The following is a 12,673-nucleotide window of genomic DNA, read 5'->3' as shown; positions in this document are numbered from 1 at the left end:
CGGCGAAAGCAAATTATGTGCATCGGCTTTATCTTTCTTGCTAAAATACCAAAATTGAAAACTGTCTTTACTTTTAAAAACATTGAGATATTACAAGCATTTGTTGGATACTAATCCTCCTTTTAAAATAAATGTAATAACATTTGACCAAACACATTTTACTGGCCTCCAATTTCAAACCTAGTTATCCATCAATTTGTTGTTTATGTAATATGGCGATCATCAGAGGTGGACATTCTGTCGCTGGGACATCCGTTGGTCTGCCCCGGACGGGGGGTGGGTGTGGGGGGCGGAATGTACGAACGGAACCGCTTTAAAAGGACGAGCATGGACGGAGTCGGAGGACGATTTCATGAATAAGGACAGAGGGACGAGGACGGAAGGGTACCCAGGTCGCGGACGGAGAGCGGACAGGCAAAAAAGGGCCTCTGGCGATCATACATTTATTTGGGTTCACAGTCATAACAGCCCTCCAAAGGAAACTATGATGTTGCACATGACAAAAATGAGTTTGACACCCCTTCTCTACATGGATATATTTCCACGGCCCAAACATGTACTGTATGTGACAGCATAGGAAAGATGCTAGAAGTACAGTAGTGGTATTTGATTGACAGATAAGCGGGTCATGGTTTCAGCGCATACAGAGGACATGCTCACACTGAGCACTTTGAGTTGCATTTTCGTGTATGAAAAGTGCTATATAAATACACGTGATTGATTGAGAGCAGAAAGAACAGATTCTGAGCCCTCATATATACTTGCCAATATTATAATCATTTAAATTTGACAGGATTGTTCACAACTCTTTCATCTGAGACATTTACTTTCACTTTACAAGCCTTTAATGGGTTAGGGTTAGTTACCATCCTTTGAAAAAATACATTTATACTACAAACTATAGGTAGGCATTTGCAATATGATTGTATTTTGATAAACCGCGATGTTTCTGTCTCACAAGATAGGATAGGATAAAAGGATAATAAAAACCTCCCCGTGTGAAAAAAATAAACCCTGACTATATACAGTACATGTGTTGTGTATTTTGTGATGCTTTGGCTGCTGTCGTATGTTGGAGCGGGTATGTGGAAGTGTCTGTCTGTAAGCTGTGAGATGTGTACAGCCCGTGTACAAGAAAAGGGTTGACCTCGATTTACATGCCTCTGATGTTTGAGCACACACACGGAGACGATAGTTTGCGGCGTTTGACCCATGACTAACACGCATCCATGCAAAGTTATCAAGTGTTCAAATATTAAGAGGATAAATTCAGCCGTATGATTTATGCATGGACCCAAAGACCAATGAAAAGATGTTTCTCCACATTTAATCAATGAGACGCCAAAGAGTTGTAATGCCTGTGATCGCTTATCCATTGTTGAAATAGAAACATGTTTCGTCATAAGGAGGCATTACCTTACTTTTCCTACCCTCTTAGCGTGTGTGATGTCACTAACTGGAGATTGGTAAGCTTTCATTTTTATACATGTATCTTTTACATGTATTTATTTAGATGTCTATATGATAAGTTGAGAAGCAATAAGAAGTGCATTCCACATTTACATGTCATATTTCATGAAACAAAGTGATTTGTTGGAAGGGGAAAAGCTACTGATTTGTTTGTATTATTGTTGTAATTTGCACTTTAGTTTGTGCTTAGTATGGCAGCATTATGTAAAGTTTGTCACAACATCTACAAATGCAAGTTACTAAGTTCTACCATACAAAGCAAAAGCCATATATCAACAACACCCATACATGCCGCCGGCTTCTCTGGGCCCGAGCTCATCTGAGATGGACTGACGCAAAGTGGAAAAGTGTGTTGTGGTCTGACGAGTCCACATTTAAACTGTTTTTAGAAATCATGCGCGTTGTGCTCTGCGGGTTAAAGAGGAAAAAGACAGTCTGGTTTCTTATTAGCGCAATTCAAAAGTGTACAATCTGTGATTGTATGTGGGTGTGTTAGTGCCCATGGCATTGGGTCATTTGAAGATTTGTGAAGGCACTATTAATGCTTAACGGTACATACAAGTTTTGGAGCAACATATCGTCGCTGTTCTGTGAAAAAACTGAATGTCCAATTTCGTCATTTTTTAAAAATGCTCACGTTAATGGGATGTCTGTAACACATACACTCCATTAACGTAAATAATAGGGCAGAAAAAAATATATAAATAAACATAAGTGTTTTACACAGGACAGTGATGATATGCTGAAATCTACGCAATGTCATTTTTAGAAATATCACTGCTTATTTCAGCTCAACAACGCCAAGCCACAATTAGCATGTGTTACAACAGCGTGGCTTTGTACTAATTTAGTACTACTAAAAGAGCGTGAATACTAATGTATGTGATGTAACACAGTGGTAAACATGCCCTTGTTCCAGTTTTTATGAAACGTATTGCAGGTATCAAATATAAAATAAGTAAATATTTGTAAAAAAAAAAAAAAAAATGTAATGTATCAGTTTCAACACTAAATATCTTGTCTTTGTATTGTACTCAAGTGAATAGAGGTTGAAAAGGATTTGAAAATTATTGTATTCTGTTTATTTACATTTTAAACATTGTTCAGACTTCATTGGAATTGGGTTTGTACAATATTAATAAAGTTGAATATGTTGAGAAATGTGAATTGTAGAGAAAGTGATAATCTATCTATACACCTACCTAACCACCAAAAAATAAAATCTCCCAAAGATGAAGGTACCATTCATAAAAGCATATATATTGCATATCTCTGTAACTTCACTCTCTAGTCCCACATGTTCAAGTCTAGTTCTGAGTAGTCATTTGGCACGCATATTGTCGTTTAGATCACCATGGTTTACCTGAAGAGGTAGCTGAACACCGCAGGTCAGGTGGGACAAGACCGAAACAGCTGGTAGGGAGACCAACACGGCCCCAATCATGTGACGAGCAGCCCAGCCAGATACCACCAGCAGCAGGGAGCGGGTACAGTTCATCACTTCCTCCAAATAGAAGGCCATGCTACAGGGGAGGAAATGTCATTCACAGAAAAGGTATGTTTGTTATAAAAACATTTTAAAAATTACATTTCGTTTTGTTTTTGGTCACTTTTTGGATAAGACTGGTTTAAGCCAAGGTTTTTTTTTAACATTTTGCAGGGTTGTCATGTGGAGGGGAAAAATCTTTTTGCTCTTTGTTTTGTGTGATGTCAAAGACACAATTTTTCTACATTAACCAATTTTTATTTTGCTGTGATCATTCACACTTCAGAACATATACTGTACCGGTAATTCCCCTTTTCCACAATCCATTTAAATTATTATTGCACCTTCTTATCCTGAGATTACATTCTAGATTTCTGACTAACCTAAACATTGTTTTCACTGCGTTTAATATTATTGCTTTGAGTCAAGACTTATAATCAAGCCTACACCGTGAATACACCTAAAAGAACATTTAGTAATTTTTGCCATCCACTGAAACGCAGGCAGAATCGTGGTTGGGCACTTGTCATCCACTTCATAGCTTTGAAGTTGGGGGTTTGAAAGCAGGCCCCGAGCCTTCCTGTGTGGAGTTTGGTGTTCTCTGAGTACTCCAGTTTCCTACCACATTCCAAAACATGCATGTTAGGTTCTTTGCAGGTTAAACTGTGTGAGTATGTATGGTTGTTCGTCTATATGTGCCCTGAAATTGACTGGTTAGCAGCAGCAGATGGTACAGTATTCTCAAATGGGATGAACTTTCCTCACGGACATGACCTTTTATTAACTGTATTTGTGTTGCTTACACTAAGAAAGGTTCCTAAAATTCATAAAAATACTGTAGCACTGCAATACAGAAGATGTCTAGCACATATGATGATGATCTAGCATGCAAGTGTGTATAACAGTGATTCACCTCGTTACTCACAAATGCTGTACGTTGATGGTGGAGGCTGGTGTTAAGCAAATAACTGTCTTACTAAAATATCAAACTGGACCTGAGGAAGTGCCTTAATTGTCAACCCAAGATATCACAACAATCAAACAGAAAGTGAAAGAACATACCAACATGCATGGGCCACCAATCTTTTTAGCAGTGAGAGCTACTTCTTGGGTACTGATTAACGCAAAGGGCTACCAGTTTGATATACACTTCTGAAATAACACATTTGCTCAAATGACCTTTAATAATATTATCCATCCATCCATTATCTATACCGCTTATCCTCACAAGGGTCGCGGGGCGTGCTGGAGCCTATCCCAGCTGTCTTTGGGCAGTAGGCGGGGGACACCCTGAATTGGTTGCCAGCCAATCGCAGGGCACACAGAGACAAACATTCGCACTCACAATCACACCTAGGGGCAATTTAGAGCATCCAATCAACTTGCCATGCATGTTTTTGGAATGTGGGAGGAAACCGGAGCACCCGGAGAAAACCCACGCAGGCACGGGGAGAACATGCAAACTCCATAAAGGGAGGCCGGGGCCGGGATCGAACCCACGACCTCTGAACTGTCAGGTGGACGTGCTAACCAGTCGACCAACGTGCCGCCCTAATAATATTATCATTTTGTTAATATTCATATTTAAATATATTCATTTATGTGAAGACACCAATCATGTTAATGATTTCTCACAATAATTAGGAAACAGATAAATGGCAATATGCAACAACTGATAACCATATCTGTAAATCTCTGGCAGTCTTTATATTTTGTACAACATTCTACAACATTCTATAAAAAGCACAATATCCCGTCACAAGTAACTTATTTTTAGAATAGGCTACTCATATGTTCCTTGGGGGCAACCTGGTGCCTGCGGGCAACATGTTGGTGACCCCTGAACTACTGTATTTAAGGGGGCTCACCGTATTGAGAGCACCAAGGAGGCCAGCTCCAACAGGCCAGCCAAGGGGGCCACAGCAAGTGATGCAGAAGATGGGGGGCCGACAGTGTCTGAGCTCACCAGTGGGGGAAGGAAACATGCCAGGGTGAGGGCCAAGAAGACAAAACAGCTCAGTAGGACGTCAAGGAAAGAGCTGAACGTGCAGCTTGCAAAGGTCTGTTCTTGGACCTGGTTTTTCACCTAATGGAGAAGAGTGAGAGAAGTGAGTAGTTTGACTCTCTCTGAAAGCTTCACCGCGTCAAACATCAAACTTTCTTCCTCGCTGTATATCAATGACCTTTATGAATACCGAAATATATAAAACATATCTAACAGTATTCAAGTATGTTGACTGAAAAACGCATGCAGGTATATCATACTGTATGTACACTACTCGTAATTCAAAACACTCGGATGTCAAATCATCTTTTCCCATTGACATGAATGCAAATGTCATTAACTCATTCTATCCCAATGACATATTTGTGTCATTTCACAATTGGGTCTGAAAAGGTATTGTACTGAATGAGTTCATCTGTACCAGCCCCCTCAAAAACAAAAAACGTGTTTGTGCTTTTAGAAAGCAAAAAATGTTCTATAATACTATAATTTATTAAAATACAGTGTACCAATATAATTAAATATAATTTAAACCATTAAACAGTTTGTGCATAATGATTTAATGCTGCAATCCAATAGAATGTACTGTGCCTGCCTTGGCCTCCGGGAGGCTGTACAGTATAAAACACTAAATACAGTGTTTATGTGGCCATAAACAAAGGAGAACATTCTCCTACCACTACTGTGAGTGACCCAGTAGAATACTGTAATATTTGTTTATTATTTTCACAGAGTACAAAGAATATATGCCTATAATATAATATCACATATCCATTGCTCAAAGGTTTCTAAAACAACAACAGTCGATGCTAACTGCTAGCAATTAATTAAATTGAGTTTTCCATATATGTTAGCATTAAGCTAAACTTACTGTCATGTGGCTGATCTAATGCTAATAATAAATGAATGATGAACTATTTTTTGTTGAGTATGACAGTAAACTTCAACTGGGAGGAGTGACATTAAGCTGCTTGAAGCGTCTTTTTGATGAATTTGCTAAACTGCCACTTATTGTGAAGTGAGTAAAATTGGGCTGTCTGCCACCATACAGTGCATGTCTCTCAAGTTTGAGCTCCCAAGTCGAAGCAGAAAAATCTTCCAACTGATGACTCCTATCTCGAAAAACCCGTAATTCAGGTCACTTGTATAACAAGACACCACTGTACATTTTAAAAATAAAAATTAGGAACTTAAAAATAGGCCATTCAACCGCTGTGTTCAGTGATACTTTCAAGGTTGCTTGGAAATAGGACACCTAAAGAGGTCAAACCTCCAAATGTTTAAAACCAAAAAAAAAAAAAAACATGGCATCTGTGATACGCTTGCATTCGCTTTGTTAAGAGACAAAAGAGATAATCTGACTGAAATAAACAATGATCTGTCTAATAAACAATGCTAAACAAGATACATGTTAAGTGCAGATATCTAGTACAGTATAACCATTACAGATATATATACATACATTTATATTGTCTTTCAGTTCACACCACCAGTTTGTCAGATGTCAGACTAGGGGTGGCCATAAGGACAGCTTAATCAATTAATGAATCTTTTACAAGCGAGCAGCAGCAGTCTTTCTTCATTCTCACTTGATGTGGTCTGAAGACGAACAACATCAACTCAGCTATGGGAAGCTGAGCTGCATTAATGCATTAACTTCCGCTTTGGCAGCTCTCTCTGGCAGCATAATCGTCTCAATACAAGACTATCATGAAACAGTTTGTAACATCCTAATAATTATATTTTTTTGGAAAACAACAATTGATCATTTTCTCCGTGTTGTATTAGGGATCTTTCTGTCAAAAGGCATTATTTTGCCCTCATGTCCTGAATTCTAAATATGAAACTCTCACAGAACATTGGACTTTTTCTAAATAGAGGTGTAAGAAAGACTGCACATATTATTTAGTAACACTGGCGAAACAGCACACTTGATGTCTTGCAAGCTACTTGGAGGATCATGGCCTCTTTCTACTGGGCCTTCTACTTGGAAATACATGAAAACAACCACAAAACTCTCTTGCATGAGGAGATGATCTGTAATACTGACACATTTTCATAGCTTTTCTCCATGTCTTGGAAAATGATGTGTGTATAGCGATGTGTGATGTGATGGCTTTGCACCTCGTCCTTGTAGCTGCTGCGATAGGCTGTCTCCAGGGGTCGGTCTAGAAAGTTAAGGCTGATCTTGTTGATGGGTGGTTTGAAAAAATAATCCTTCATCAAACTGGAAACAGGAGAGAAATACCAACTACAGTACATATACAACCAAGAGAAAATAGAACACCATGAATAATATTTAAAACACGAAACTTAACATGAAGATCCATGATTTTGGTAATTATCACTATGTAGTTTACAGTATGTAGAAAGTAGTTAGCACAGTGTATAATGTTAAAATCAGTGGTAATATGTTTGCGGCCTGCAATTGGACATTTCTTTCACGGAAAGTGTGCCTACTACTGGGTAGCACGACCTATAATGGTTAGCAGTTCCGCCTCACAGTTGAGATCTTGAATCATTTGTTCGCATGTTGTTCTGATGATTGCATGGGTTTTCTACGGTTACTCCAACTTTCTCCCACACTCCAAAAACATGTTAGGGTCATCTAAGATACTAAATTGTCTATAAGCGTAGTTGTTTGTGTATATGTGCCCTGTGATTACTGGTGACCAGTCCAGCCACCTGTGACCCCTAAAGAGGACAAGGGCCATAGAAAATGGATGGATGGGGTACACTCCAACGCTAGAAAAATAAGATCACTCCTACTAAGACTGACCTTATTTTCTGAAGTGAAAATATTAAAAGCGGAGAATAATGACATTGATTTAGAATATTTCACCATTGCTATGCAAATTAAGTCATGCCTCACTGGCATCGGTAGTTGAGAAATTCCACTTGCTCACCTGTCCTCTCTGATAACATCGACAAAGTGGGCGTCGCTCTTTTCTCGAAAGTTCTTGGCACGCAGCTGAATAAGAGCAGAGTGCTCCATGCCTGTACCCGGTGGTCCAGCGCCAACTGCCATGGCAACACTGGCGCCGGTCATCGTGCTTGTGCTCGTCTTCTTCTCTTTCTCCTGGAGCATGTCGCACAAAGAGCTCTGACTTGCCCTCACTGCATCATCCAGTGGGGGGCTTAGGAGGCCGTTGGCCGTCCTGAGGCTGTTACCAGGAAGGAACTGTAGACAGACGACAAAGAGAATACGGATGCAAAGACATGGGCATGATGGATGTAGTCTTGAAGGAATGACAGATACATTCACCGTTGCAGATATAGCGCGTTTGTGCGCGTGCGGCACCTTAGCACTGCTAATCTTGCGCTCATCCTGGCAGCCGTTTAGCACAGTCACTTCATCACGCTGTTCTGCCACTGAAGACATGACGTCAAGGCGGGAAGCACACGGCTGCTGGAGAACAGAACAAGTTAACTTCACATGTAAATAATTTGGTTTCAGGACTTTATTTACTTTTGGTCAGTGTGGGTCATAAAACATGTTGTGTTGTATTGAGATGAAGCTTCAGGTTATAATTTTCAACAACAACTGTGTGTGATGTAGACGAATATGGTAACTGAACTATGTTTGGGAACATTTTAGGTTTAGGAAATAGGCTAAGTAACATTAGGTCTATTGACCACACTAGTATATAAGAATTAAATACAGTAAATGTTTTTCACACATAAGGCCCCATACAACACAGACAAATACCACAGGAAAAAAATACAAGCTACTGTAATTATAGGAAATAAACGAGGTGAAACAATACAAAGTAAAACATCAAATGTATTAAATGCAACAACAAAATTATGTACAAAAAAAACAGTCCAAAATGATTACATGAATTCAACATCCTCCTGCTCACTTTTTAAATTTTCAGGTATATTGCCTTCAATTTGAAGGTTGCAACATAGGCATTATGACACGTTTCTGGCATGATAAGGGTGTGTGCTTGAGGAGAACAGATCTCAACACCGAAAAAAAATGGTTCAATGTGGGCTGATTCTATTTCAAAATGTGAACATTTAACCTTTCAGAATGGGAACGATACTTGTCAGAAGTGTAGCTTATTTGCCGCGACGGAGCCAATGATTGCTGACAATTTAGCCGCCGCTAGTCAGTTAAAGCTCGTTGCTAGCGAGCTGGTGTGAGGTAAGTAGCACCGAGCTTGCCTCAACCTCCTGACAACCCGCGGTAGGTGACGTTAGCGCGAGTGTGTCCAGATCAGCGAAGCTTTTTGGGACCGTCTACCATCGGAGCGGAAAAACTTTAAAATTTGCTAATGAGGCATAAAGTGTTAATTTGGACTCACAAGCTATGATGCGAAATTGAAAAGTGCGTAAACGGTAACTGTTCCTGGTACATAGGAGTGCAATAAACAAAACTCCCTTCACAAAGCTCAACTTTAAAGACCTAAAATGTTTCAAAAGTATGTTATAGAACGTGCAAAACATAACTTAACGTAAGGTATCAAAAGTATCGTGATACCTCATCAACATATCGCAACTTGGTATCACGTTATCACGAAACATCACGATACAATATGTTTTCCCAGCCCTACGGTTTGCCGATCATTTGTTGTTTCTTTGATTTTAATTGATTTGGATAGTTTGGGCTTTGCAGAACTTTTACATGTTGTTGCACACAAAAGCTACAGCCGTACCATATTGAATCAAAACGTAACCCACTCAATCGAACATAACATAATGTATCGAAAGTATCGATACTTCATCAGCGTATAGATACTTAGTATCAGCATAAAAAGTACCACGATACGATATTTTTTCCCAGCCCTAATGAGAATGGTATTGATGATAGAACTACAATGGGAACATATGGCCAAATTTGTACTCGTTTTTTATTGGGACCTACCCCAGTCTTGTCAGGCGGTTGGTTGGGCAGCAAGGGTTCAGCATCTTGGACTCCCCCATGGATGATTTCAGGAGCATGGCACTGTGTACAGGTGGGCAGGCTCATCCCAACAAAGTCATTTCCCAGCTGAGAATAGCCGCACTGCACATCTTGTCCTAACTTCCTTCCTGAGATCAGGTAAGTTTTCAACCCTGAGAAGCAGCAAGAAAAAAAATATTTTATCACCACTTTAATTTTACTCAATTTGACAAGAAAGAAAAATCAAAACAAGCCACAAAGATGTGACTACATGAGAGTGTATTGGAGTCCTTTGATGTAACATTTGTGGTACTACTGTATACTTAAACACTCAAACCAGCCGTGGCAAGCAGGTGGTAATGCAACACTGCTTGTTTCCCTAAGTCTGTTTACACATCATCCCAGAGCTCACATTCACACCACTGTAGGACCAACAAGGAAATACGCAAACAGTGGATTAGTGCGGTATCAGCCTGTCCAAATACACACTACTAACCCAAAATAGACGGCCTTTGTGCTCATACACCAAAATTGCTGCATGTTGGCATACGTGGATTCATATGATTTCCAGCTGATCTGTATCAGCTGAAAAATTTTGGGTTTGCTTAATTTCTGAAATTTTTAAAGGTAACAAAGTGACAAATTAATCCTGAAGTGCAAAGATCTTGACAAATTGATCAGCTAGAGCTTAGTTTTATATTACACAATGTAACCTTTCTGGGTTTTTAGTGCCAGTATTGTAAGAGTAACAGTAACAGAGCCACACACATTTTGTCCCCAAAACAAGAAATTAGATTTTGTGCGCATTAAGAAAAAACACACCATGGACTGAGATGTGTAAACATGTTGGCAGAGCTGGGCATACCGCCTATGTGACGGAGTGCTCCGCCTATCCGCCTATGACGGACACCCATTTTGTTGGTGATAAACGATGGATCGGAAATAGTCGGACTAAGCATAGTAGAACATCTATTTTTTTCCGTGTATGTAATCGCTTATTTTCGCGGTGAGGGTAGATAGTCGGACCGGCCGAGAGGCGATTACTTATTTGGTCCGGCCGACCAAAATGGCGGACAAACAGAAGGGTACCCCAGCTGTAGGTGTAAGCCGATAAATGGACCGCAATTTTTCGGTAAAATGCCCAGCTCTGCATGTTGGTTAAATGGCCAATAGCATAGGTGGGAGACTTGAGTCATATGACTTGGAGTTGCCGATTTTGACTTGCGACTTGCTTGGCAAACATTTCTAAAAGACTCGACTTCACTTTGACTTGAAGTCATGTGTACATTTGTACATTTTTTTTAATATAGCGTGCGTTTTGACATTTGAAAAATATTTAGTGTACTCACTTGCTTCATTTTTACTTTTTAACCCTAACAAAAAAGATAAAGCCATTTCCCAATTGTAAATCTAATAAATGTAGTCAAATGAAACATATTTGATGAAGGGTCGGCCTGTTTTAGATGTGACAAACATTCTGTGGATCCACATGTGGTAGCATGTGCGTCAGTCAGATGCTGAGTGGGTGTGCTCATGAAATGGTTTGTGTACTCGAGTATATTTGCTACATTTTTACTAAAACAAACAAAGTGAAACGAAATGTGTTTGCACATGTGTGTTTGTGTGTGTGGTTAGCCGCTACCTATTACATTCTCTGGAGAGCATCACTACCATTTAGAAAATCATTAAAGTCATTTGTCTTGCTAATTTCCAAATCAAGTTAACACACTCATCTACCCAATTCAACCACACACATCTTAACACATCTCATTGATTTTGTGGTAATTGGTACTATTTTGCAAAAACACACACACGACAGCATAAATTGTTGATTGTGGAACCAATGAGCATGACTGAGTGTTCCCACACATTGTCCCGCTTGTTTGTCCTCCTAAATAAAATAAGTCCTGATGCGTGACTAAAGTCAATTTTATCTTAGTCAGAAAGCAGTCGACTGGGCAGAAATTCTCATCTTTTGTACCAGCAGCAGGTCATACTTTGGCTTTAAGGACTTTTCTCACAATTGAAACCTCTCCTTTCATAAGACAGACATACACTTAAAACTCATAAAAGTGTTGTGATCACTGTCAGATGTTCAGAGGTACGTAATAACGCACTACATTTAATCCGCTGCATTTACTCAAGTAACTTTTGGGATGAATTGTATTTGCCAGAGTAGTTTTGATGCAACATTCTTTTTACTTTTACTTGAGTATATCTGTTGAGAAGAAACCGTTTTTACCCCTTGTGTCTGCCAGACTTCCTGTTCCGGTGCTCTTCACCCTTCAAATTTTGTCACTATTGATGTTTGACTCCATTTCACCCATCAAACAGAGCCTGACAGTCACATGTGGGGGTGAGTGAAAGTTTAGTCGGACTTGGCAACAGACGCCCGTTTAAAAATAGAGGCGGACCGGCCTATAGACGGGTACTATTTTTACCCCCCGGAAAAAAAGGCGTATAGCGGACGGCGAAAGGATACTCATGTTGCAGACGGATGACGAATAACGGACGCTCAATTTATTGTAAAATGCCCAGCTCTGGTAGATTCGTGCAGGACAGCCAACTGACCTCCAAGTACTGTTGTTATAGTTACGGTTGAAGTTTTGGGTTTGCCAGCCAAACTCAATATGCAGCTTTGTTAGAGGTTGCAGATGTGCACGGGTGTTGTATTATTCATCATATCAAGGTTCTGTAGTACCAGTACAAAAAAAAGGTCAATAATTCTTAACTATACATTGGACTGAATGTGGCCTGCTGGCTGGATGGAGGAGACAGGACTACTACTACAACTACACCTACAGTACACAGACAGACGCAATGT

The 12,673-nt window shown here is 39.7% G+C and overlaps 1 protein-coding gene across 2 annotated transcripts in view; it reads right to left on the bottom strand.

Moving 5' to 3' along the window:
* The window catches only part of adcy9a (adenylate cyclase 9a), a 35,041-nt gene that overhangs the window by 5,716 nt on the left and 16,652 nt on the right, over nt 1-12,673 (bottom strand). Inside the window, exons 2-7 of one of the 2 annotated variants that reach the window (XM_086034217.1) lie at nt 9,832-10,022; nt 8,263-8,367; nt 7,868-8,142; nt 7,086-7,188; nt 4,825-5,042; nt 2,834-2,993 (exon numbers count right to left, since the gene is read on the bottom strand). In XM_086034217.1, the coding sequence (XP_085890343.1) occupies nt 2,834-2,993; nt 4,825-5,042; nt 7,086-7,188; nt 7,868-8,142; nt 8,263-8,367; nt 9,832-10,022 (1,052 nt within the window). Of the gene's footprint in view, nt 1-2,833; nt 2,994-4,824; nt 5,043-7,085; nt 7,189-7,867; nt 8,143-8,262; nt 8,371-9,831; nt 10,023-12,673 lie in introns of both variants that reach the window. The other variant, XM_086034216.1, reaches the window with a different exon arrangement.

This window comes from Filicampus tigris, chromosome 6, assembly GCF_054856515.1.
Source record: "Filicampus tigris isolate MCC_2025a chromosome 6, RoL_Ftig_1.0, whole genome shotgun sequence".
Taxonomy (NCBI): Eukaryota; Metazoa; Chordata; class Actinopteri; order Syngnathiformes; family Syngnathidae; genus Filicampus; species Filicampus tigris.
Note: the sequence above shows the minus strand (reverse complement) of the source record. Positions and strands in the feature narration are given on the sequence as shown.